This window comes from Melospiza melodia, chromosome Z (assembly GCF_035770615.1).
Source record: "Melospiza melodia melodia isolate bMelMel2 chromosome Z, bMelMel2.pri, whole genome shotgun sequence".
NCBI lineage: Eukaryota > Metazoa > Chordata > Aves > Passeriformes > Passerellidae > Melospiza > Melospiza melodia.
The window spans coordinates 32,403,692-32,425,339 of record NC_086226.1 but is presented as its reverse complement, the minus strand read 5'-3'; the positions used below and the strand labels follow the sequence as shown (position 1 = coordinate 32,425,339).

The 21,648-nt window shown below is 38.0% G+C and overlaps 1 protein-coding gene and 1 long non-coding RNA gene across 6 annotated transcripts in view; both read left to right on the top strand.

Moving 5' to 3' along the window:
• Positions 1-21,648, top strand: part of PLPP1 (phospholipid phosphatase 1) — a 72,678-nt gene that overhangs the window by 39,215 nt on the left and 11,815 nt on the right. For 4 of the 5 annotated variants that reach the window (XM_063181007.1, XM_063181010.1, XM_063181008.1 and 1 more), the window contains 2 exons: positions 3,851-4,131; positions 19,122-19,179. In XM_063181007.1, the coding sequence (XP_063037077.1) occupies positions 3,851-4,131; positions 19,122-19,179 (339 nt within the window). Of the gene's footprint in view, positions 1-327; positions 480-3,850; positions 4,132-19,121; positions 19,180-21,648 lie in introns of all 5 variants that reach the window. The other variant, XM_063181009.1, reaches the window with a different exon arrangement.
• LOC134432228 (uncharacterized) lies at positions 8,057-13,792 on the top strand. The gene is made up of 3 exons (XR_010031271.1): positions 8,057-8,940; positions 12,350-12,415; positions 12,501-13,792. It is a non-coding gene; the product is annotated as an uncharacterized LOC134432228 (long non-coding RNA).

The following is a 21,648-nucleotide window of genomic DNA, read 5'->3' as shown; positions in this document are numbered from 1 at the left end:
AATTTGATAATTGTGCCAGTAGCACAAGATTGAGCATCTCAGTGGTTGTCACTGAACTATTTACTCAGTCATGGTTTTGGCATTGTTCCACACTTGAAGTGCCACAAACATGAAGACGAGAGGAGTCCTGCCTTGTTCTCCTTCATTCAGCAATCCTTCCTGGAAGCTACAAAGTCAAGGCAGTAGTCATTGGCCAAAGGAAGTGCATAACCTTCTAACTTCCTGCATGCCCATTCCTCTTTATGCACATCTCTTTGGAAATGTGGGAGTATGATCATTGCCAGTTTGTTTTGGTTTTGTAATGTATTTTGTATTCCTTTTTGCCAGCTGGCTTGCCTTTTGCAATTCTCAGTTCACGACGTACCCCCTTCCAGAGAGGCGTTTTCTGTAGTGATGAATCCATCCGGTATCCATACAAAGAGGACACCATTTCTTATAAATTGTTAGCAGGAATAATTATTCCTTTCAGTGTAATTGTTGTAAGTTAAACTTTTCTTCCTTGCTTTTTATTTCAGTGGGGGTGGGGAAGAGGGAGGAGGGGTAATCTGTTAATACAGGTTTACAAAACTAATCTGTAAGATTTCTCAACCCTAAAATAATGTCCTTAGGTCAGGTGCTAAAGCAGTAGAAATTGTGGTCTGGCAAGATTAACTAAAAGCTTTTCTTTAACTGAAGTCAAACAGCTAGAATTATAGAACAGAAAAATACTACCTTAGAACTATGATGGTTTAATGCTGTAATCTGAGACATAAAAACTTCTTACCATATTTGTTGAAAATAACACTAATGTGTTGTGACTGTCGCAGTTTTTTTTTTATTTCAAGACCTGCTAGTTTCAGTATATCATTGTGCATGACTTATTAAGTCAGTATTTTTTATCTGCCACAAAATCTTTGGGAAACTTCTGTGTGTGGAAGTGTAAAAACCGATCCTAGCCTATTTAAGAGAAAGATTATGGCTTCCTGTCAGATGTTATCAAAAGCATAAATAGAATAAAAAGAAGTAAGTGTGGAGTTTTCCCCTGGATGTTTCCCTGAAGATCAGGATAAAACTCTGGGTCCATTTGCATTATTATTTTCATACTGCACCTACCCTGGCTGAAAACAGGGTACTTTTCTTCTTTCCTCCTCTTCACGCCAGATCAGTGAGCTGGACAGATTGTCCCTGTGACTGCCAGTTTGGGGTCTCTCTCTGACCACAGCTCCTAGGTCAGCTGAACTGTCTTAAGAATATAGGGACTCTCTATCCCTAATATTTAATGGTATGCTGTCAGCTGAGCTAACCTAATATCTTACTACGTATGGACAAAAGTTGAGGTCCTGCTATTACCCTGTCTGTTGCCACCTCTTGTGGCTTGTCTGAGCTGGGATCAGCTGGTGAAATGCCTTAGCCTGCAGAAAACAGCAGCTTTCCTTGACTAGATGGAGTGCAAATGGCTCTTGGAAGAACACCAGTGCTGGGGCAGAAAATAGCTGAGAGGTGTCCTTGTGAGCAGAGGGGGCAGCTGGGCCTCTGGAGTTACCCATTTCTGAGTCTGATGGGGCTGCACTGCAGTTCCTGCCATGGCCCTTCCACAGGGGCCTCAAGATCTCTGTCCAGATGTGCTAAAAAGATTCAGTCTCCACTGATGGTTCTCTTGGGTGGCATCCAAACTCATCAGAGCCACACTTTGAGCAGAGTTAAAACTTCCTTATGCCAAATAAGATTTTTAGCCGTATAAATATTTATTCAAGTATATTTAGGAGCCAAAAATGAAAAGGCACAGCTAAAGGTAATCGTCAGTATTGACCAGCTGTTTCTCTGGGCTAATGGGTTTCAGTCAGGAGGGATATTATGATAATCTAACTCTGCCTTCCATAGGGACTGCATGGATTTTTATCAAGGTTCCAGCATAAAGGTCAACTTTCAGCTCATATTTGCTTTTGGATGGAATTTTTTTTGCAAGTGTAGAAGTATGTTCTGAGAATTGAAGCTGTGACTTGCCTGGTTTCCCTCTTCTTGGAAAAGCTGCTTTAAAAACTTACAGAAATGTTTCTGAAGCAGATGAAATTTGGGTGGAGGGAGGGTTTGTGTGTTTTGTTAACTGGCAAGTGGCTTATGCTAAAGATTCTCCCTTTTAAGATAAGACTTTTTTTCCCACCCTGTTACTACTTTAGGGTAGTCAGTATAATCTGAGAGCATCAGTGCTTGGTCACAGCTGAAGCCCATATAGCTTATTTCATTTCTAGAGCAGCCAAAACAGCTGAGTGAGGAAGAAGAGGCTAGAGCATGGGAAGATTGGTGTATTGCCCTCAGTACTTGGCTGCCAGCCATTTGCACCTCAGAGACTTCCTGAGTCAGAAAAGGCTCCACTACATATAGTTTTTAAATGGATGTATTCCCTTTGGATTAATCCAGTCTTCATTTGAGCCTGTATGAATATTTAGCTAACTAAATTTCTTTTGTAACATCAGGGGATATCTTTAAGTTGTGAAATCAGGCTTTTCTGTCAAGATTGCTTCATAGTAAGATGGTAAAAGCAAATATTGGTGTCCTTTACTCAATGCTTAGTCAGATTATTGAAGATGAATATTCTTTGATGTCTGTCCAGTATAGTAATTGCACTGACATCAACTAATTTTTTGGTACCTGAGATAAGTGACCTTCTTGCAGGTTTTGAAGCAGTGTTATTTGAAAGGGAGTCATTATTTATCTGTCATGGCTATTTGTGCTCAGTTATCTTACTTAAGAGGCTGCTTTCTGGATTAGGTGTCTATGTACTTTACTGAAGTAAAACTTTACTGAAAACTTTCTCAGCTTTAGTCCATATTCTGGTATTTCTCTGCTTCAGCCCATGTTGGGTGTGGTGGAGGGTGTAAAGCTTCATTGTCACCCATCTGGCAGTACTGTCTGTTTGCCTTCACGGGCAGAGCCTCTGACAAGCTGTCACTCCGTGTGCCTGGGTGGCAGTGTCTAAGTAATGGCTTCATTCACCACAGCTCTGCTTTGCTGGGGTCCAGGACCCAGCATCTCAAGTGACAGAGACATAATTTTAATTTTTACATGATTTTTCAAGGTAACTTTACATGTATACATCCAGTCCTCCACACACCTGACCATCTGTATTAATTGACCTTTCTGTACAGAATGGGACCAATTGGTTCAATATCCAAATTATCTGGAGTGAAGTTCTGTGTCTGGCAGAAGGAAAAACTTACTTTCTGCAAAAGATGGAAGTTGCAAGAAAACAAAATTAGATCTGCTTTCTTGCCAGCACTTGATACATGTATCTTGGACATGTAGGATGAAAAATCTTACCTCAGTAAGACCTGTCTTTCCCTACCCTCATTAGTTTTCTTTTCTCTCCAAAGGATTTAATTTCCATGAGGAATAGGAAATTTCTTGGTTGAAACATCTGGCCTTTCAGATCTGGAAATAAAGTCTCAACTCTTCAGAACCGTTTCTGGTTTCATGAAAAACCTAACAAGCTTTGAAAAATTTTACTCAGTACAGTAAGTGAAGAAGACTCAATGTAGAATGAAGTTACGCAGGAGAAAATGTTTCTAATTAGGGCCATACCAAATAATATGGTTAAATGTTATTCTGCGAAAGCTTTGTTTTAATAAGTATTCTGAAAATAATATTATTAAGTTCAACATGAGGTAGGGTAAAGTAGAAAGGTGTTTCTCTTCTGTGTGAAAGTGTTTATAATGTTTGGACATGGTTACTGCTGACTCTTGGAAAACTTAAATTTGCAGCTTAATGTTTGTAAAAAAAATAGTTTCTGAAACTGTGAGTATTAACAAAAATAGCATAATACTTTTCTTTTAATGTTATTATCATTAACTTGTTCTCCTTATTTCTTTTTCAGATAATCATAGGAGAGGCTCTCTCGGTCTTTTATAATAATTTGCACTCAAATTCGTTTGTCAGAAATAACTACATAGCCACTATTTACAAAGGCATTGGGACCTTCATTTTCGGGGCAGCGGCTAGCCAGTCGTTGACAGACATTGCCAAGTACTCCATAGGTCGGCTGCGCCCTCACTTCATTGCTGTGTGCCAGCCCGACTGGGCACGGATCAACTGCAGCCTGGGCTACATCCAGAACTTCACTTGCCATGGGGACAAAGCAAAAATCAATGAGGGAAGGTGAGTCTGACTGACCTTGTGTACTTGGTTGTATAACATTTTTGTTAACCTGGGGCAATGAGTTTGATAATGCTGCTGCAGTTTTTGTGCTTCTCCTAGAATAAACTTATTGTAATGAATTTTAAACATTAAACCCTGTCTAAACCCTGGTTTTGGTTTTTTTTACAATTTGTGAAAGCTTGTTAGGTTAATGTATAGATAAATGCTTATTTTCATTATGGGTGATTGTCTTTTTTTTCAGTTTCAATTGGCTTTTATTTGTGTTTTTAAAATGTTTGCATCCCAATGAAGAGAAGAATTTGAAATCTGCCTTAGAAATTGGATGTAGAATAGCGAAGGAAATGTTTTAGTTGTGGCATGAAAGCAAAAAAACCCTGCACATCCATTTAAATACATGCAGGACTATTAAAATCATGCTATCAATTTTTGTCATTCTTAAGAATTTTTTAATCTTAAATACTTATCTGCCAGTTCAATTGCAGCAAGATACTGTGGAAACAAGAATAAAGCCTCTTTATTTGCTTCAAACTTTAGTCATCGTGCTATAAACTCAGTGTTTGAGTGCTGCTGGAAATGTTAGAAGCATGTTCTGAGTCATTTGAGTGGCTTGAGTAACCTTAACCTTTACAGAGACTTCTTTTTCCAGAAGTTCTATATACCATCTCTAGTTAGAACATGTCTCTTTGTGTAGTTTTTAAGTAGATGTGTGTAGTTGTGCTCACTGTCCTGTGTGCTCCTTTGCTCTTCTGGCATGTGTTCCCTATAATTTTCCAGTAGCATGCATGGTATTTTTCAGTAGCTGTAGGAAAACGTTGATGAAATGTGAATGGCTTTGGTGGTAGAGGAATAAGTGCATGGATAGGCAGTAGAATAGTACACTGGATACGTGTGGCAGGGGATACAGGGGTGGCTTCTTAGAGAAGCTGCTATGTCCCACAGAGCCACCCAGCCAGCTCCAAGTATTCAGTTTAACTTCTTCAAGACTCTAAAAGTGCTTCTTGACTGTAAAGAGGAGTGTGGACAAAATTTGAATTGCTTGTGATGACTGAAATGGTCCTGAAATAGTCTTTCTGCGTTTTGGGGATGCTGGAAAAACAAGTGTTATCTTATGCTTAAACAAAAAAATAGTTTTTTTGTATATGAGAATAGAATGGGGGAGCAATGGCATAGTGATTGCTTACCTCATATTCTTCCCTGTTTTTTGACATCTCAGACTTCTATATTGGAAGCAAAATTTTTTTGTCATTTCTTGACTGATCAGCTATTAGGTTTGTATTTCTAGCTACTGTCATGTTCTCCTTTTCTGTTGCTACTGTTTCCCCTGTAGAGTGATGTGAGAGGGCTCTGCTGTTTGATCAGAGCTTGCCCTGAAGTGCTCACTTGAGCGTGTGCTTGCCTGTGGGGCTTCTGCTGTCAGGTGAGGCTTTTGCACGCACAGGAAGATGTAAACAAGAAGGTAGCAAGTGGTTAAAGAAGGGTAGGATAGCTTAAAGTGGGATATTGTGCTGTAGAGGTGTATGACCTGGATGCAGTGATCCAGTAAATCTTCCAGGGTTTCTGATGGTCTTGGGCCCTGTGCCCACACAGAGGCCAAGTGCCCAAGGGCATTAACCTTTCAGTTAATAGCCCACTAAGAGGAGAGAGGTGGATTGCAGGGAGTTTTTTACAGGAAGCTGAAAGAGGTCAGTTGTCTCTCAAGCTGTAACCCAGAGATTAATTTCTATATCAATTGACAAAATTTTTTGTGGCACACCTAGTACCATCTACTTTTTGTTTGCATAGATTAAATAGGCTGGTAGAAATGTAAGGGAAGAATGAGAACAGGACAGTCATAGTGTTGCATGTAAGATCATATATTCTAAATTGAACCTATTATTCCTCTGTAGTAGTAAAACTTGAGGTTATATTTGCATGTTTTTAAAGATTCGTGCTTGATTGTAGAGTCAAAAAGACTGTACTATATCAAAAGCAGTTAAATGTGATTACAAACAGTACTATATCAAAATCGTTAATAATGATTTGCAAAAGCCAATACAGAATAGCAAAAGCTAACAACTACTTAGTTATTTATAACCGTTTCACTTTTCTAACCTGAGGTTAATAAAACAGTTTTGTAGACTGAAGCATCTGGTTTGCTATACATCATGCTGAAGGCAATCCAGTCCTTTTCAGGTTTAAATACCTTAGGCTCTCCTTGACAACTTTTATAGTAGGTATGCACTTTGTTTTGCTGAGCCAGCAGCAGTAATCAGAGGATCACAAACACAATGGTGTGCTTAGTAAATCTGAGTCATATTTGTTGAAAGATGCATGTGAGAGTGGGCACATATACATCCAAGTTTGTAGCACTTGAAGATCTCTGAAGTGGGCATGACAATCACTGGTTATGTAAAAAAATTCTAGTTAAATATTAACATGCCCTTTTTTCTGTGCCTCTTTGTAAGGCAATCCATTCCTCAGGCAGTGTTTGTCATTTAATTTAAGCTAGGCACAGAAGCTTGCAGTGTGCTACTGAATGGCACTTTCCTGAGGTGAATGACTTGTACTCAAGTGCCATCTCAAGCTTTTATGGAGATGTTGCTAGGTTTGCTGTCAGCTGGTTTTGTGTGGAGCCATGTAGTTTTCCTTCTAAATAAATATTCAGAGCAGTTAGTTACTCAATAAAGACGCCTGACCTGGCTTGTTTTAGTTACAGAAAATTAAATTAGATATGGAAGCACAAGTTTTAGTGTCTACAAATGAAGGGAGATCAAAGTCATGGTGTTCTGTTGTCAGTGGTGCTTGCAATTAGCATGTCACTTTTAGTGCACTGGTATATACTTTAGTGGTGCTGAATTGCCTTTAGGGTACTTTCCTTAGCACCTGTAAAGATAATGACTAGTCAGTTGGCTGTTTCCCCTTTCAAATAGGCAAAGCAGGCCTCAGTAAAATAGGTAGGTGTGCCAGGCTATAGCCCTGATAAAGTGGTGCTGTGAGTGAACAGTGTTTACTAATCTCTAATCTCTTTGGCTTTTGCAGCTTTCATTTTTGCTCCTCTTCCTTTTCTTCTGGCTTTCCACTGCATACTTTGGCCTGGCCTTGGGTGGATTGGCAAAATACCGAAATTTCTCAAGGAGCAGTAGGTAGCTAGGACACAGGATGGTTCCTCCCTTGGTTATTGCTAGCTAAGGCGTATTTCCCAAACCTGTCTGCTCTAACCAGTCCATGGCAGATTGCCACATGTCCTGTTTGTTAGCTTTCCCGCATCCAAAAGACTGAGCAGAAACCACAGGTGTTCTGCAGCAGCTCTGAATTGGTATTTCAGTATTCCTCTGGTGAGTGTACTTGGCTGTAGTTGCTGGTTGTCTGAAATGAGTGTGTGAACAGTGAGGCTTGAGAGTCTCGTAGAGTAACAAAGGACACCATCAAGAGCTGCTCTTTTCCTCTAGTGTGTGAACACTTGATTAGTATGGAATATACTTATTTTTTAGCATCTGGAAGAGGGGGAAAAGAGCCAACTTTATTAGGTATTTGTTCAGTTAAGCTGAAATGTATCCTGCTTCAAGATTTCAAGACAGTGATAGTGTGCCTTCTGACTCTGTCATTGGGATGTACTGAACCATGGTGTGGCAATGTTAAGTGGTGGCTCCCAACTCATTTTGGCAATCAGGAATTGCTGATTCAACAGTGGTTGCCTTTGTGTAGATAAGCATTTGTAATCCCCAGAAAGCAAGATCTGAAATTCAGGAAACACACTTGACTAGATGGACCTGAACCTGGTAAAGGTCAGTGTAAGTTGTCATCTTAAGCAAAGACAGAGTATTTCCTCTTGGTTGTAAAATTTAATCTCAAAAAAATTACATTTAAAGATTTAAATAAAGGTTCTGTTGATTTTTTTTTTTGAGGCAATTGAGAACTGAGTAATGATGATAGGTGTTTGTCTTCAGTTTTATTTAGTTCTTTTTAGAAGAAATAAAAACTAAAACAAAATCAAGCAAAGCTCCCTAAGCCTTCCCAGCAAAGAAAGAATCAAAACTGAACAAAAACTCTACAAAATCTATGAAGGAACCCCCAAACCAAGCTCTTGGTATTGACAAGTTGTGTGTGATTCAAAGAATATTTGAGTTAATCTTATTTATTTTTCAAACAAGGTAGAAGGTACTGTATAGAGCTTACATTATTTTTAGAACTTAATTTAGGATTGTACTGTCACTTTGGTGAGTGTGTATATATATAATTTTATAAACTTGGCTGTACAATGTGCATTTTAAAGCCTTGTGTAAAGGTCAGGTGCATCGAGTCTGATGCTATTTAAACTTACATTTTATCCACAAAATGTTAAAAATAAGTATTGGCTATGAAGTATGCTGTACTCTTAATCAATATCTGCTGAATAATTTCACAGGGATGATAATATACCAGGGTGTAATAATGTACCAGTTAGTGCTCATGCAAATGATGCCTCTCTAGAACTTCAAAGCTTTAGAGTGTACTTCATTTAATTGTCTCATTTTAAAATCATTTCCTGCAGTAAGAATGTAGGAAAAAAACCAAGTTTACAATGTCTGTATTCAGTAAGGAATGAGAAACACAAATTTGCTAATGCTGTGTTGAATTAACAACCCTTGAAAGCAAAATGCTTTTATTTTTTATGTGTTCCTCTTCTTCCTCCTCTTCCTGTTTTTCTGTTGTGCTATAGTGGGTATGTAAGTCTCTAGAACAGGCTAACTGGGACAAATCCACTCAATGGACACAAGTTTAGGAATCAATTAAGATACCTGATTATGGGATTGTAAAGGTGTATTCTTCATAGTTTTGGATTAATGTGAGGTAAGTATTTTTATACCAATGATGGTGAAAGCTATTTTTAAAAAAACTATATAAAATATCATCATAAAGAGGATTAAGTTATTCCAGAAAATAAATGTGCTGGCTTCTCTCGTTTCTCCTAAAAGATCATTTTCTACCCTTTTGAGTATATCTTTTGAGTTACCTTCCCCTCATTATTATAATGTCCACATCATCTTGAAGACTCCGGAGATGTTGTTACAGTGATTGGCAAGAATGGGTTAAATGTTTCATTAATGTGGAATTTTCACAAAGCCCTATGAGTACTCATCCATTTTTTTAACCATGGGAAGGACACGCTGGCTCCTTCGCATGGCTTTTTAGAGGTACTAAAAACAGCCTCATCATGGCATCATCTGCCTTGCTCAGCACCACTGGATGTGTGTCTCATGGACTCATGGGCTTGTCTTGATTTTTACTAATCTTTGTAAGATCCTCTGTGGCTGGATACTACCTCTCCTCACTGAGCATTGCTACTAAGCACGAGGACCTGGGAGGCTGGAAAAGATCTTTCTAATTGCTGACCTTCTTTAATGAATTTGCATTTTGTTTTTATGCCTCTCTAGGTGTACATTATGGTGAACTAAAAGGAGAAGGGTCAACATATGGTTTAATTTCTGGAAATCTTCAGTTCACTGACTTTTACTCTGAGGTTTATTTATTGACCTCTCATTTAAGGTGTAGATTTGGAGGCCTTCCCGTCTCTTAAAAAATCTACTGTTGAGGTATTGCTGGCTTGTTTCGGTTCTTCTCTTGAGATGCAGAAATGAGGGCTTTCTGTTACATTCATATATAAGATCTGGATCTTACAAATGCTAGATGTCCCCCTGTGATGGAATTTTATTGTCCTTTCAGAAAGCAGCTGAAAAATCTGGATTGAATTTCAAACCTGGGTAATTGCTGGGTCCAGTTTTTGGGGTTTTTAAAAAATATAATAAAACTTAGTCTTCAGGAATGCAATTCCAAAACTTATGTCACATTTTGGAACTGATATATTGATATACTACTTCCATAAGAATGCGTTTCAGTGTTGTACAAGGAGACAGTTCAGGTTTCCGTTTCTGAAAGTGGAGAGGGCAGTAGTCATTAGGGCAAGAAGATGTGTGTAGCAAACATCTCACCCCCGCAGTTATTCTATGCCCATTAAGATGGAGAAAGTGGATCCCCTACTTATCAGAGTTCTATACTCATCATGTAAACCAAGCAGACTTTTTATTCCAGGAGTGTAAAGTGCTTGAGTGTCCTGCTCTTAGACACAGAACAGTAGCAGATGGGAGGCTATAAGCATAACACGTTCTTCCTTAGTCAATACTCTGCACAGCTGGGAGTGGGAAGTCCAGATCTTTTCTAGAAGGATATGAAAATATGTCTAAACAGTCCTTTGAAAGACTAGCCCTTTAAACAAATAATTCTAGGTATGATGGCAAGTTTCTAACTGAGCACTTAAGAGTGTGTGTATGCAGAGCTTGTGTACACACATACTCTATTTTGCTTAACCTCTGTTCCTGAGCACATGGCAATACTGTGGGTGATCTGCAAATGAATACTGACAGTGGATCTACTTAAAGTGGTTGCTGTAATTATCTTCTCTAGTATGTATTGTAAGGAATTTGTTGTTGAGGCCTTTTGTTGCTGAAGTTTGAGTCATGTTGTTAATCAATTCGGAGAACATGCTTTAATATTTCAGAGCTTTAGAATGAAGTTAGAACAAAATCATTATTTATTGTTCTAAAAAATCCACATTTTCCCTTAATGAGACATGTGAATATGAAGAAAGAACAGAGCATGGTGTGAATATTTAGAAAGTGAACTGAATGCCAGCATATTCACACAGGTTGATAGTGGCCTTCTCTTCTAAGAATGTTAAATTTGGTTGCAGTTTGCAGTGCAGTTTGTTGTATCTTGTTGCTTTAACAATGGTCAAACTAATTCTCCTCAGTACAAATTCTTGTGCAGTGTAGTATTTTTTCCCCTCTATATTATTGTCCTCCAGTCCTCTACCTGCTCAGGCTTTCCAAATTTACTACAAATTTTTCTTGAAAGCAGTATGTACTACATTTTAGCTGAGGAGTGTGTGTTTGTCACATTAATGCAATAGCTAACTTCCAGATTACTTTTTGTTAGATATTACTTTTTGTTAGGTATTACTTTTTTTCGCTTCTTTTGCTGAGTACGGATGTTGCAGTGAGACCTAAAAGTTCAGAGTTCTGGGTTGGGGGCAACACTGAAAGCCTTACGCCAAAGCAGATCGAGGGATCTGTCCAGTAAACTTCCCTTCCTAGATTATTTGTCAGCTTACTAAGCACATGCATAGAAATGAAACCTTTGAACGTGAAGGGGTAAATATTACACCATATTGTAGAAGGCTGCTTCTTCAGACACCCTGTGCAGTCCAAGCTTTGTTGTCCCCCCAAAAGCACACTTGCGCAGCTAGCAAGGATGTGTATGTGTTTTAAGTTAAACTTAACTTTGGATATTTGTAGCTCTCTAATTTCAGTCTGTCAGTTTTCCATTTGTGGTAACGGATAATGCAGCTGTCAAGGTTCATAATTATAATTGTGTTACTAATATACAGATTCATATTACAACTCGGATGTCTAAAGGAAAAAATAGTTCCCTGCTTCAGTTGATGTATTGCTCCTTTGCTGACTGTGCTCAAAACAAGCTGTGTGTAGTCTGCCATTGCAAATTCAAAATGTAATCTTCAAAGGAAGTTTTCAGGAAATTAGAGCTGACTGTTTTGACATTGATAATTTATTTCAACACAATTGCCAAGGTAGTGCCCTTTACCAATCATGTGCCAGGAATTTGTCAGCTTTGTTCATACCTCCTTCTCTGTTTGTAGCCCTGCATGAGCTGTGAGTGAAGTTAAATCACCGAGCAGTTCCAGAAGCAGACAGACAGCTGGTATGGGATTGACCCATACAACTTTGTTTAAAGTTCAACCAAACTTGTGAAACTCTTGTGTTGTCTGTTCTGTGTATCCCTTCAAACCTGTAACTGTGTTAAAACAAAAAACGAGTCCAAAAAACCTTAGCAAAACTTCCAAGGCTTATGAATTATTTACTTCTATTTAAATGAATGCTTTTGTTTTCCCTTGTTTCATTAGATAGCAGCTGGTTTGCTCTGGAATTTTTAAAATTAGGTCAAGAGTCTGAACATTAAATTAACCTATCTCTATTAAATGACCCATCTGTCCCTCTCCTTATCTGTCTCCCTGCCCATCAGTAAGGGGAGTATTTCTATAGTGAAGTATTATTTTGCATTAAAATTACTTGGCTTTTATAGAATGTACCAATATTCTGTTTTGAAACTTCTTAAAGCTCTGTTGAAAACCAAAGTGCACTTAATGATTCAAGCATAACTAAATGGATTACTTCTCGTTTGGCAGTTTCCATCAGTGTCACGAATCAGAAATTGGACATGCCAGAGACTTACTATGTCTAGGGGCATACTGGTATGTTATATATAGGACTGCTTATTTCTTTTGTGGAGCTTTCAACCTGTGAAGTGCTCTACACTACTGAAATTTCCATGTATAGGAGTTTTCATCAGAGGCTGATTTACTAGTTTTCCCTTCTGAAAACGTGCATGCAGAAAAAAACCCGCAGAAAACAACTGAAGCAGCTTGGATGCCAAGGCATTTGAAAGGAATAGAAGTCCAGACATGTACTACTACTGTTCAGGTAGTGCTGCTTTTTCCTTAAGCACTTCTTTCAGCCTTATGCCGTTACTATTCAAGATATAATGTGGTTGGTTTGGGAACACTTGCAGACCTAGTGAAATTATTAATCATATTTGAGAAGTTTGAGAAGGAACTTAGGGCAACTATGCATGATTTTACATGGAGGGAAAAATGAGCCATGGTAATGAATAAAAGCCTTTAAATATTTAAGCCTTAGAAGATTCTAGGCTGGTAGTGTGTGTTGAAATGGGGCTGTACTTGATCTGAGAGCAAAAGGAGCTGCCTGCAAAAGAAACTGACTGGTGGTAGGGAGAATTGAATCTGGAAAGTGAAAGTGCTCTAATGAAATGAGATGCAGTTCTGCAATCTGGGTCTTGTTTCTGAGCTTACATCTCCTTTGCCGTAGTGTGAATTGGACCTGTTGAGTAGTGATAGGTAACATTCATTTTCGTGACTGAGACTAGAACCCTTCCCCTTTAATGGTTTTCAGACTAAGCTGGGTTTGAAATCTGTTTCAGCAGCTTATCATGCTTAAGGTCATTTGAAATTAAAATACGTACTTGTGTTCAGTGCATCCTGAAAATTATTTGGAAGCTAGCTGTGGCCAGTCAAGCAAGTAGATGCATCTTCTCATTCACAGAATTTCACTGGTTTGCAAAACTTATATCTAAGGTAACAGGAGGAAAAAGTCTCATAAGATAAAACTTGGAGTGTGTATAACTGTATCAACCACATAGTACTGCAGGAACAGGTCCTAACTGTTCTTCCACTACTTCCTTTCCTTTTCCCCTTTGAAGATTACAGGAGTCTGCTGAAGGATGTGTCCTGCATACTTGTCAAGTGCTTCTTACCCAAAGTAGTTCCTTTAAGAAGGAATAGCACATAAATCCCTGATTTAATAGAGATTATAATTTTCTGTCTTCATTCCCTTTATGGAAAATAACACTGCTGGCAATCAAAAACATATTGTGGGTAAGTAATGCAGATTCAATAAATGTTCTAGTGCATGTGAGAGCAAACTACTAGTCTTTAAAAATGTTGGTTTGAGTACCTCTTGCTACCATTTTCACTTTTAGTCTTTTCCTGAGATGGAATTATTGCAAAGAGAAGTAAACAAAGTCATAATTTTTATTTTCTTCCTTATTGGAGGAGGCTACCTGAAAATGTAATGGAAAGCTAAACTTTCCTTTTGTTCTATTCCATTAAGTTAAATGGAGTGATAAAATCAGAACTGTTGACAGATAACTTGTTTTGTAATAGTTTTGCAATGTGCATGAGGAAATTGCAGCATGGAATTTTGTTGGACTTTGGAATATTGAAAGCTCAAAATGTACATGTTTTTGTGTGGCATAAATGACAGGATTTGGTAACTGCTTGCCCCTTTGCTTAAAAAAAAAAATAAAAATTGGAAGTTCACATGCAGATTGACTGCTGCTTATTTTAAAAGGGAAAAAACAGTAAGAGTATGAATTTTTTTTATTACTGGTTATTTTACAGTCAAGTTTATTTCCCTGGTAGCTATTGATATAAACTTCTGCTGTCAGATGCTAAATAGCTACTTAAGGTAGTCATTGCTTTGTTAGGTTGTACCATCAGTGTGTAATAGTTTTGTTCAATTAAAATTTACAGAATATCTGCACACCTGAATGTATCATCAGTTAATTTCTTCAATTCCCAGAGCGTAAAGAAACAAACCCCCAACAAATCATGCTTTTAACCAGCTTCAGAATCTGGTCAATCTAGCACTTAAGACAACCCTTGCAGTACTGTGCTGCTGATTAAAACTACTTTGTGTTGATTCTGCGCTTGGGGAAAACTTACTTTATACTTGCACAATCAGCAGCCTTTGTTTCAAAGGCTGATGGTTAGGAAGGTGATTAGAAATAGGTAAATACCTATCTCTTCTTAGAACCTGTTGGATTGGGTTTATATCAGTAGGATATGCAGGGAAATTTGTTTGTGTGTGATAGATTGCAAAAGGAAAAAAATGGAAAGTCTGCAAAAACATGGTCACAGTATCAAATCATGTGTATTACATGTCATTACATTACATTGGCAGCTTCCTCACTGTCTGCTGCTGCATAAAGCAGAGCTGAGTGGATCCACCGTCACCCCAGATATGGTTATGGAATTGTGCAAGATACTTGCTAGTAAATGTTAGGTTTCCTGTTGAAAAAATTGTCAATAAAATTTTCCAGAGGAGGATTACTGAATTGGAAAGACTCTAGCAGTGTTCTCCTATGTGGAAATGTGTGGCTTTGTACTAAAGTGTGGGTATAATTACTGTCAGACAAGGAAAAAAGTGGAGAAATTGGGAACATGAGTTTCTGAGTAGTTCTTGATGTTGTTCAGTAGATGAATTGCTTTTGTATTTATTTCAACTTTCCTTCGCAGTAATGACAAAAGGGATTAATTTCAGAGTCCTTAAAACTAGCCACTCCCACTGATTGTGTAAGTTGTAGTGGTGCAAGTCCAGCACATGAGGAAAGGGTGAATCTTGGGAGAACAAGTTGATTGTTGAATGCAGAGAAAATTGTCTTTAAAGAATGTGGTGTTTAAGTGTAGAATTAGAACTTTAAAAACCATGGCACTGAAATACTAGAAATATTTCACTGACAGGCATGTGGCTTGCTTGTCACAAGCATTGGCTTACTCAACATAGGCATGCTGAGCTGCAGCACTCTGGCATTTATTCCCTTCCAGATCATGGAATGGGTAACACAAATGTCAGTGGAAGCTTTGAGTCAGACTGGTAGAATCCAGGGAACGTGAAGATGGAAAGGATATGCTGGCTAATCCAGTGGGGTGTATTTATTTGCTTTGACATGGGAGTGTCCATAATGTTTTGCTGAGCCTTCTGTTTTTCCCTAAGAGATCATTTCATAATTCTGCAGTTACGTTGGGAAGATTTCCTTATCAGCCTCTGACAGGTCTATTCAAGCACCACAGGATGCCCTTTCTTGTGGAATATCTCTTTCTACTATCATTTACTTTAATTTCTCACCATTTAATGCTCCACTGTACCAAATGTGTTTAGCTGTTCTCTAGTATTGGCTTTCCCAAGGTTGTTAATTTCCCTGACAGATTCCTGCATTTGCCTTGAAGTTTCTGCACATTCAGGCATTCATGTGAAAATATTAAATAAAAAAAGACATCAAGCTTGTTTACTGAGTTCCAGTGTCAGTATTTACCTAAAGAAATCATGTACTTTACAAAATAATATCAAGCAGAACTTACTACTTAAAACATGCATTTTCTTGTAAGTCACAGTCCAAGAAAATTGGTCATTTTATGTGCTGTGTACTGTGTTCAATTTTTCTACTAATTGAAGAAACATAACCTGTCAGGCTGGCTCTGCTCCCTGGGCTAAGCTGGCTTTGTGCATGGAAAGTAATAGAAGGTTGTCAGTGTCAAGTCCTCCAAGACAATCTCTCTTAGTCTTGCTTATCTGGGCTTAGAAATCCTGCCTAAAATAACAAAGTCATTCAGCTGATATGCTTCTTGTAGGAATTGTTTGTACTTTGATTATTTTTCCAGGTATTCTTTAAAAATGCAGATGTTCAGAATGAACCATAGTGATAAATTGTAGTCAATCTTATGGCAACCTTTTTAAGAACTACTGTGTCTTTACTTCTTTACTGTCTTTGTCTTTATTGGAAACCATGTGAAATTCATGATGAAGCTAAGTTTCAAGAAAGCAAAACAGTCCTTAAATTACCTTCTTTTAAGACCTTTTTATGATGTCCAACTCTACTATGTACATTGGAAACTAAGAGTGTACTTTAAACCTCAACTGAGACCTGAAACTGGTTTTATGGTTCTACTTAAGGCATTCTTCTAACTTGGGAATATGTTGTCCGAGTGGAAGTAATTAAAGCTTATGCTTTTTTCCTGTTAAAATGAAGCCAAATTTCGGACATAGGAAGAGATCTGTGAGGTGTAGGTATTGATGGAGTGAAAGACGTAGACCTCTGAAAAACTTTTTTTTTGATGCCAGAGTTGGCCGTTTTGGAAACAATCAGATCAAGACTGCACTTGCCAGCTCTATTTCATGATACTTCAATTTCACCAGATACTGTTCTAAGACTATTTTGAAAAGGATATTTTGGAATCTGATGTGTGAATTCTATTGGGATAAGTTAGCCTTTCTTTCACTGGTGAAAGGTAGGGATTTGGAGAGTTGTCTATACTGTTTTATTGCTGGCTCATGCAAACCAGCACTTGCAATAGGATCACAAGGAAGCCAAGTGCTTGGCTGGTCTGATAGTCATGACATTCTCCTGGCTTTGAAAAGAGATTATTTATATGCTGATGAATTGTTGGGAAATTTTTCATTGTCAGTCTTAGTGTTTTGAAAGGTTTTTAAGATTTTTTAAAAAATGTCTTTTTCTTAAAGAAGCCTAGAGATAGCAGTATTGCCAAGGAGGTTTCACTGGGATTGCACGATGTGCAAGTTGGATCAGTACTTTGTCCCAGTTGTATTTCTGGCAATACTTCATATGCTAAGCACAGTATTTTCAGTCATGTACAGCATACTTATCTATGCCTGATAAGAAATGTGTTCAAAGTTTGTAATATTCAACCTGGGACAAGGTATTCTTCATGTGCCCTAGGCTAATAAATTCCTGAAATAAAAAATAAAGTAGTCAAGAACACATTTAAAAGGGTATAGGAATTCCAAAATAAACTTAAAGAATGGTATTTTTTCCTTTTATCATTTACTAGTCTTCTAAATTCCTTCAGCTTTCAATAGTTGTAGAAAATATCATCTCATGGCCAAGAGGAATAGCCCCAAAGCTATTGGATAAAGCACTGTCACAGGAGTCAATAATTCCTTATTCTGTATCTTCTGTAGAACAGCATGCTTTGCATTCTCAGATGACATGTTTGAAGGACAGGACTCTTCACAATGTTTATGTTGGTTTTCATAGTGGACTCTTGCCCAGAAATATTAAGTGTTTGAGTACAAGAGTGGAAAAGGGATCTCTAGCTACAGTGTAGTCTTAATGGTTTTGAACTTTAAACATCTGAAGCTAAGTACATTGTCAAAGTTTTTCTTTTTAAGAAGCTAATTGGAAAATACCAGTTGGTGGAACAAAAGTCATCTTATTTCAGACTGCTTATTTAGTACCTCTGAAACCAAAAGCTGTTGCCAGTGTTTAAAATCAACCGTAAACAAAAAACTCTAAAACCTCTGGAATAAACCTGTGTGGACTTTTTCTGATGCAGTTTCTAAATGTTATGCATGCCAAATAATTCAGGAAGTTTTGCAGTTTCACTTGTGCACAATACAGTTTCATTGCCTTCTTTGTGGTATTTGAGCAGGGCATCTTTAACCTCATTATCTTGCTGCATGGCAGAGCTGCCTTTGTTTCTCCTAGTCCAAAGAGTGGAAATGTTTCCTTTGACTAAGAGTTTCCCTGGCCCCAGGGTCTCTGCCTGGCAGAGGCACCAAAACAAGGGACCTGGTGGATGTGGTAGAGGTCAGACTGCAGAGCTATGAAACTTTATTTATCTGGGCATGTTTTTGTATGCTGAGGGGGGAGTGCTCTGGTTGTGTAGTTAAATTGCACGGAAGGCTGGCTGAAACCTGGCTGGTGGCCTGTGGAGCAGCACTGTTACAAGGCTCTGTACATAAAATGGAAAAAAGTAGTGCCAAGTACAGTTCTTTCATCTCCCTCCTTAAGACAAAATTGTCTTTACATTTTGCGTTATTTTCTTGAAGAGGTGGGTGATGTTTATTTTACATCTGTGGCTCCTCACAAAACCAGCTGTGCAGGAGAAGACCTGGCATGGGGAATCCTGGATTGCCAGTGTCAGTTGTCAAGCCTTTGGGAGCTGAAGGCAATGTTGACACTCTGAATGAGATCACCAAGTACGAATCACTTCTACAAATCAGATGAAGTGTCATCTTTTGCAGTTGACTGGCTAGCAAACTGCATTCCTGCCTTTCCCCTACCTTTCAATAGTAAATAATTAGGGTCTGTGTGAATCATACATTTCACAAAGGTGTACAAATGTAATATAAACTACTAGATAGTAGTTGTTAACTACTGCCTCTTGATGGTGACTAAATGCAAGTGATTGTTGTGGGGTGATTAATGTAATTTGTATTCTTACATATACTGTGACTATAAGGACTTTTAAGAAGTAAATACATTTAAAGTATTCTAGCATTTGTCAAGATGAACTGTTAAAGGACACTTGTCTTTGAGGATGTGTTCCCTTGCTGTTCAAACTTCAGTCAAAAGTCTAGTACTTACTGCCTGATGTAGAGATCTGTTTAGCTCTGGATAAGGATAACTGCTGAAGTCTGTACTCTTGGTCAAAATCCGTGTGATGTGCCTAGGGAGCCTCCTTGAAGAGTGGTATGGACATGTTTGCATTTTACCACTTCACTTGTATAATATACATTAGTATCACTGCAGACTGAATATTCTAAAAGGAAACTGATGATGTCTGATCTTTTCTTTTCCAGACTATCATTCTATTCTGGCCATTCTTCATTCTCCATGTACTGTATGCTCTTCGTAGCAGTAAGTATGCTCTTTCCATCTAAGTGATAACAAAAGATCTGTTAGCTACCCAGTACTGAATATTTACTTGGCTGCTAAGCATATGGCTTTTGTAGGATGTTTGTCTGGTACAGTTAAAGACTTCTCAGTAGGAGTTGTAAGGGTGGTGATACTGGGACAAGAAGTAGAATGATGTTCAGTATGCCTAAGAATACTTAATATGGTACTTGGCTTGTGTGCCGTGTCTAAAATGAGCCCAGTGACAAGTGTGTTTTGAAATGACGATGCTACTTTAAGTGTAACTAAATTTAAGTATTATAAACCTTATAAAATTTATAAGGCTTATAATACTTTTAAATTTATAAGCCTTATAAAAATCTATAATGAAGCATATCTGATCTAATGAGATGTGCAAAGCCTATTTTAAAATAAAGCAAAGACCCTTAAACACAGATCAAGTATGTCTGGGCCCATAAACACAAAACAGCAGATCAAATTTAATTTTCAAATTCCTTTTTATTTTTCCGTATTTTTTAAGGACAGAGAGGCAAGAGCGAGGAAAGCAAGGGGACAGTAAATATTAGTGATAAGATCAATTGAGAAGTGCTTCATTTAGGGATGACTATATTTTCATTGAAATTGTTCTTGTGAACTAGGACAAATAATCTTCACTCTTAGGGAAGACTGATTTTGTTGTTCTCACATTGCTAAGTGGTAACATAGAAGGCATTAACAACTTCATGGAATTTTGTTGTTAATGTAGTTGAAAATTAAACTCTAGTCCTGGACATAAGTTGCTAACAGGTCCATATATGCATGATAACATATATGCATTCCATGATTTTTACAGACCTCAGATTAAATTTTCTTTTTTTGTCTTTGTTGCATTTTAATTTTTTCACTCTCTCGAGGCATTAGTGTAACATCCACTGTGAGTGAACCAATTGTTCAAACTAAACAAAACCCCTACAACTACACACAGAAGAGGTGGCTCTTCAATATGGTTTAGGTGGCTTTTAAGTTTTATTTTAAAATAAAGCTATTTCAGAAGCTTGATGTTCAGTTTTGATCTGTTATGCAGGTTTTTTTATGGCTAAACCTGTTCAGATTGTCTCCCCTGCTTACCAGTCTTATCTAATGTAAATTCAAAGAGTTCATAAAAGTATTATATCCTGGGTTTGACTCAAATATGGTGGTATGACTTCCTGTTGGCTGTTAAAGTTTTTTTGCTCATTATGACTGGTAATCTCCAAAATTTTATGGGTCCACTCATAATAGTGCCTCAAAGCCAAACCCACTCTTTCCATAGTACAGGGAAGCAATTACTGCTATACAGAGAGCACCCTAATACTGACTTGCCCCTCTGGGCTCAGTCAGACCCTTCTCATCCAACATCTTCTCACATGGTTTTGTTAAACAACTTGATAATGTGATACTTAAATCTCACAGAAGGACAAACCTGGAGATAAGAAAAACCTTGGTAGGTGTGTAGCAATGTGTATTGTTTATAATTCATACTGACTGGATTACAGTTGCCTGTCAGGGATCTGGAACTGTCTGAGCTTTTACCTCTGTCCCACGTAAGGCATGTTCTTCTGCAGCCTGGGTAAAGGGTGGTGGTCAGGAGAATTCTCAACTCATTAATTGAAGGTAATGGTTCACATTAGGTAATAAAACTCTCTAGATGCATACAAGACAGTAGAAGATGTCTTGAACAGCCTGGAGTTAAGACCTTGTTTAGTTAACCTACTGCGCTTGGAAAAAATTCAGCCTTTGGCAAGAAAGTAAAGAGTTCTTTATTTTGAAGTTACTAACTTCATGTGGCTTGCATAATGCTTTCTGGAGTGCCTGTGGCATACTCTTTTGAACCCATGCAAAGAGCTTGTCTGGAAAGTTCTTGAAGAGGAAATTATGAGCCTTAGCTGTCTTGGGGCTTTGTGTGTATGAGTTTGATTCTTGGCAACCTCCCACATGGGCAGGTGTCAAGTCAGTGCAAATCAAACCCTTCCTATGCAAGCTACCTCAAAATACCATGAATCCTATCCTTGTGTCTGTCCTGGTTCTGACACTTGCTGTGCTCAGAGCTGTCCTTGTGTTCACTCAGTTCTGTAGTAACTGCAAAACATGGCTTTGCTTAGTAGCATCCTTAAACTACAGGGGTACAAATGCCTTTAACTCTTCTAAGATGACAGGAAGTGTTTCACTGGAAATGACTTTGTTTTCCATCAATTAGTCAATGAGTTTCCAGAGCCCTGTCTATTTCTGCACCCATTTTTTGTCTTTGGCTGAGCCATATTGCCCAGTAAAAATAAGAGGCTTTGTGGAGATTAGATTTCTACTTCCTTCTGTCTGATAATAAAATTATTCATTATTCATAAAAACTGTCATGAGACCATTGTAGGGACATCTGAAGAAGGTTAATGGCTCCTGTGCAGCATGTTTTTGTCTTGCTGATTTACATAGCCTTAGTGCATACCAAGAAACCAAATC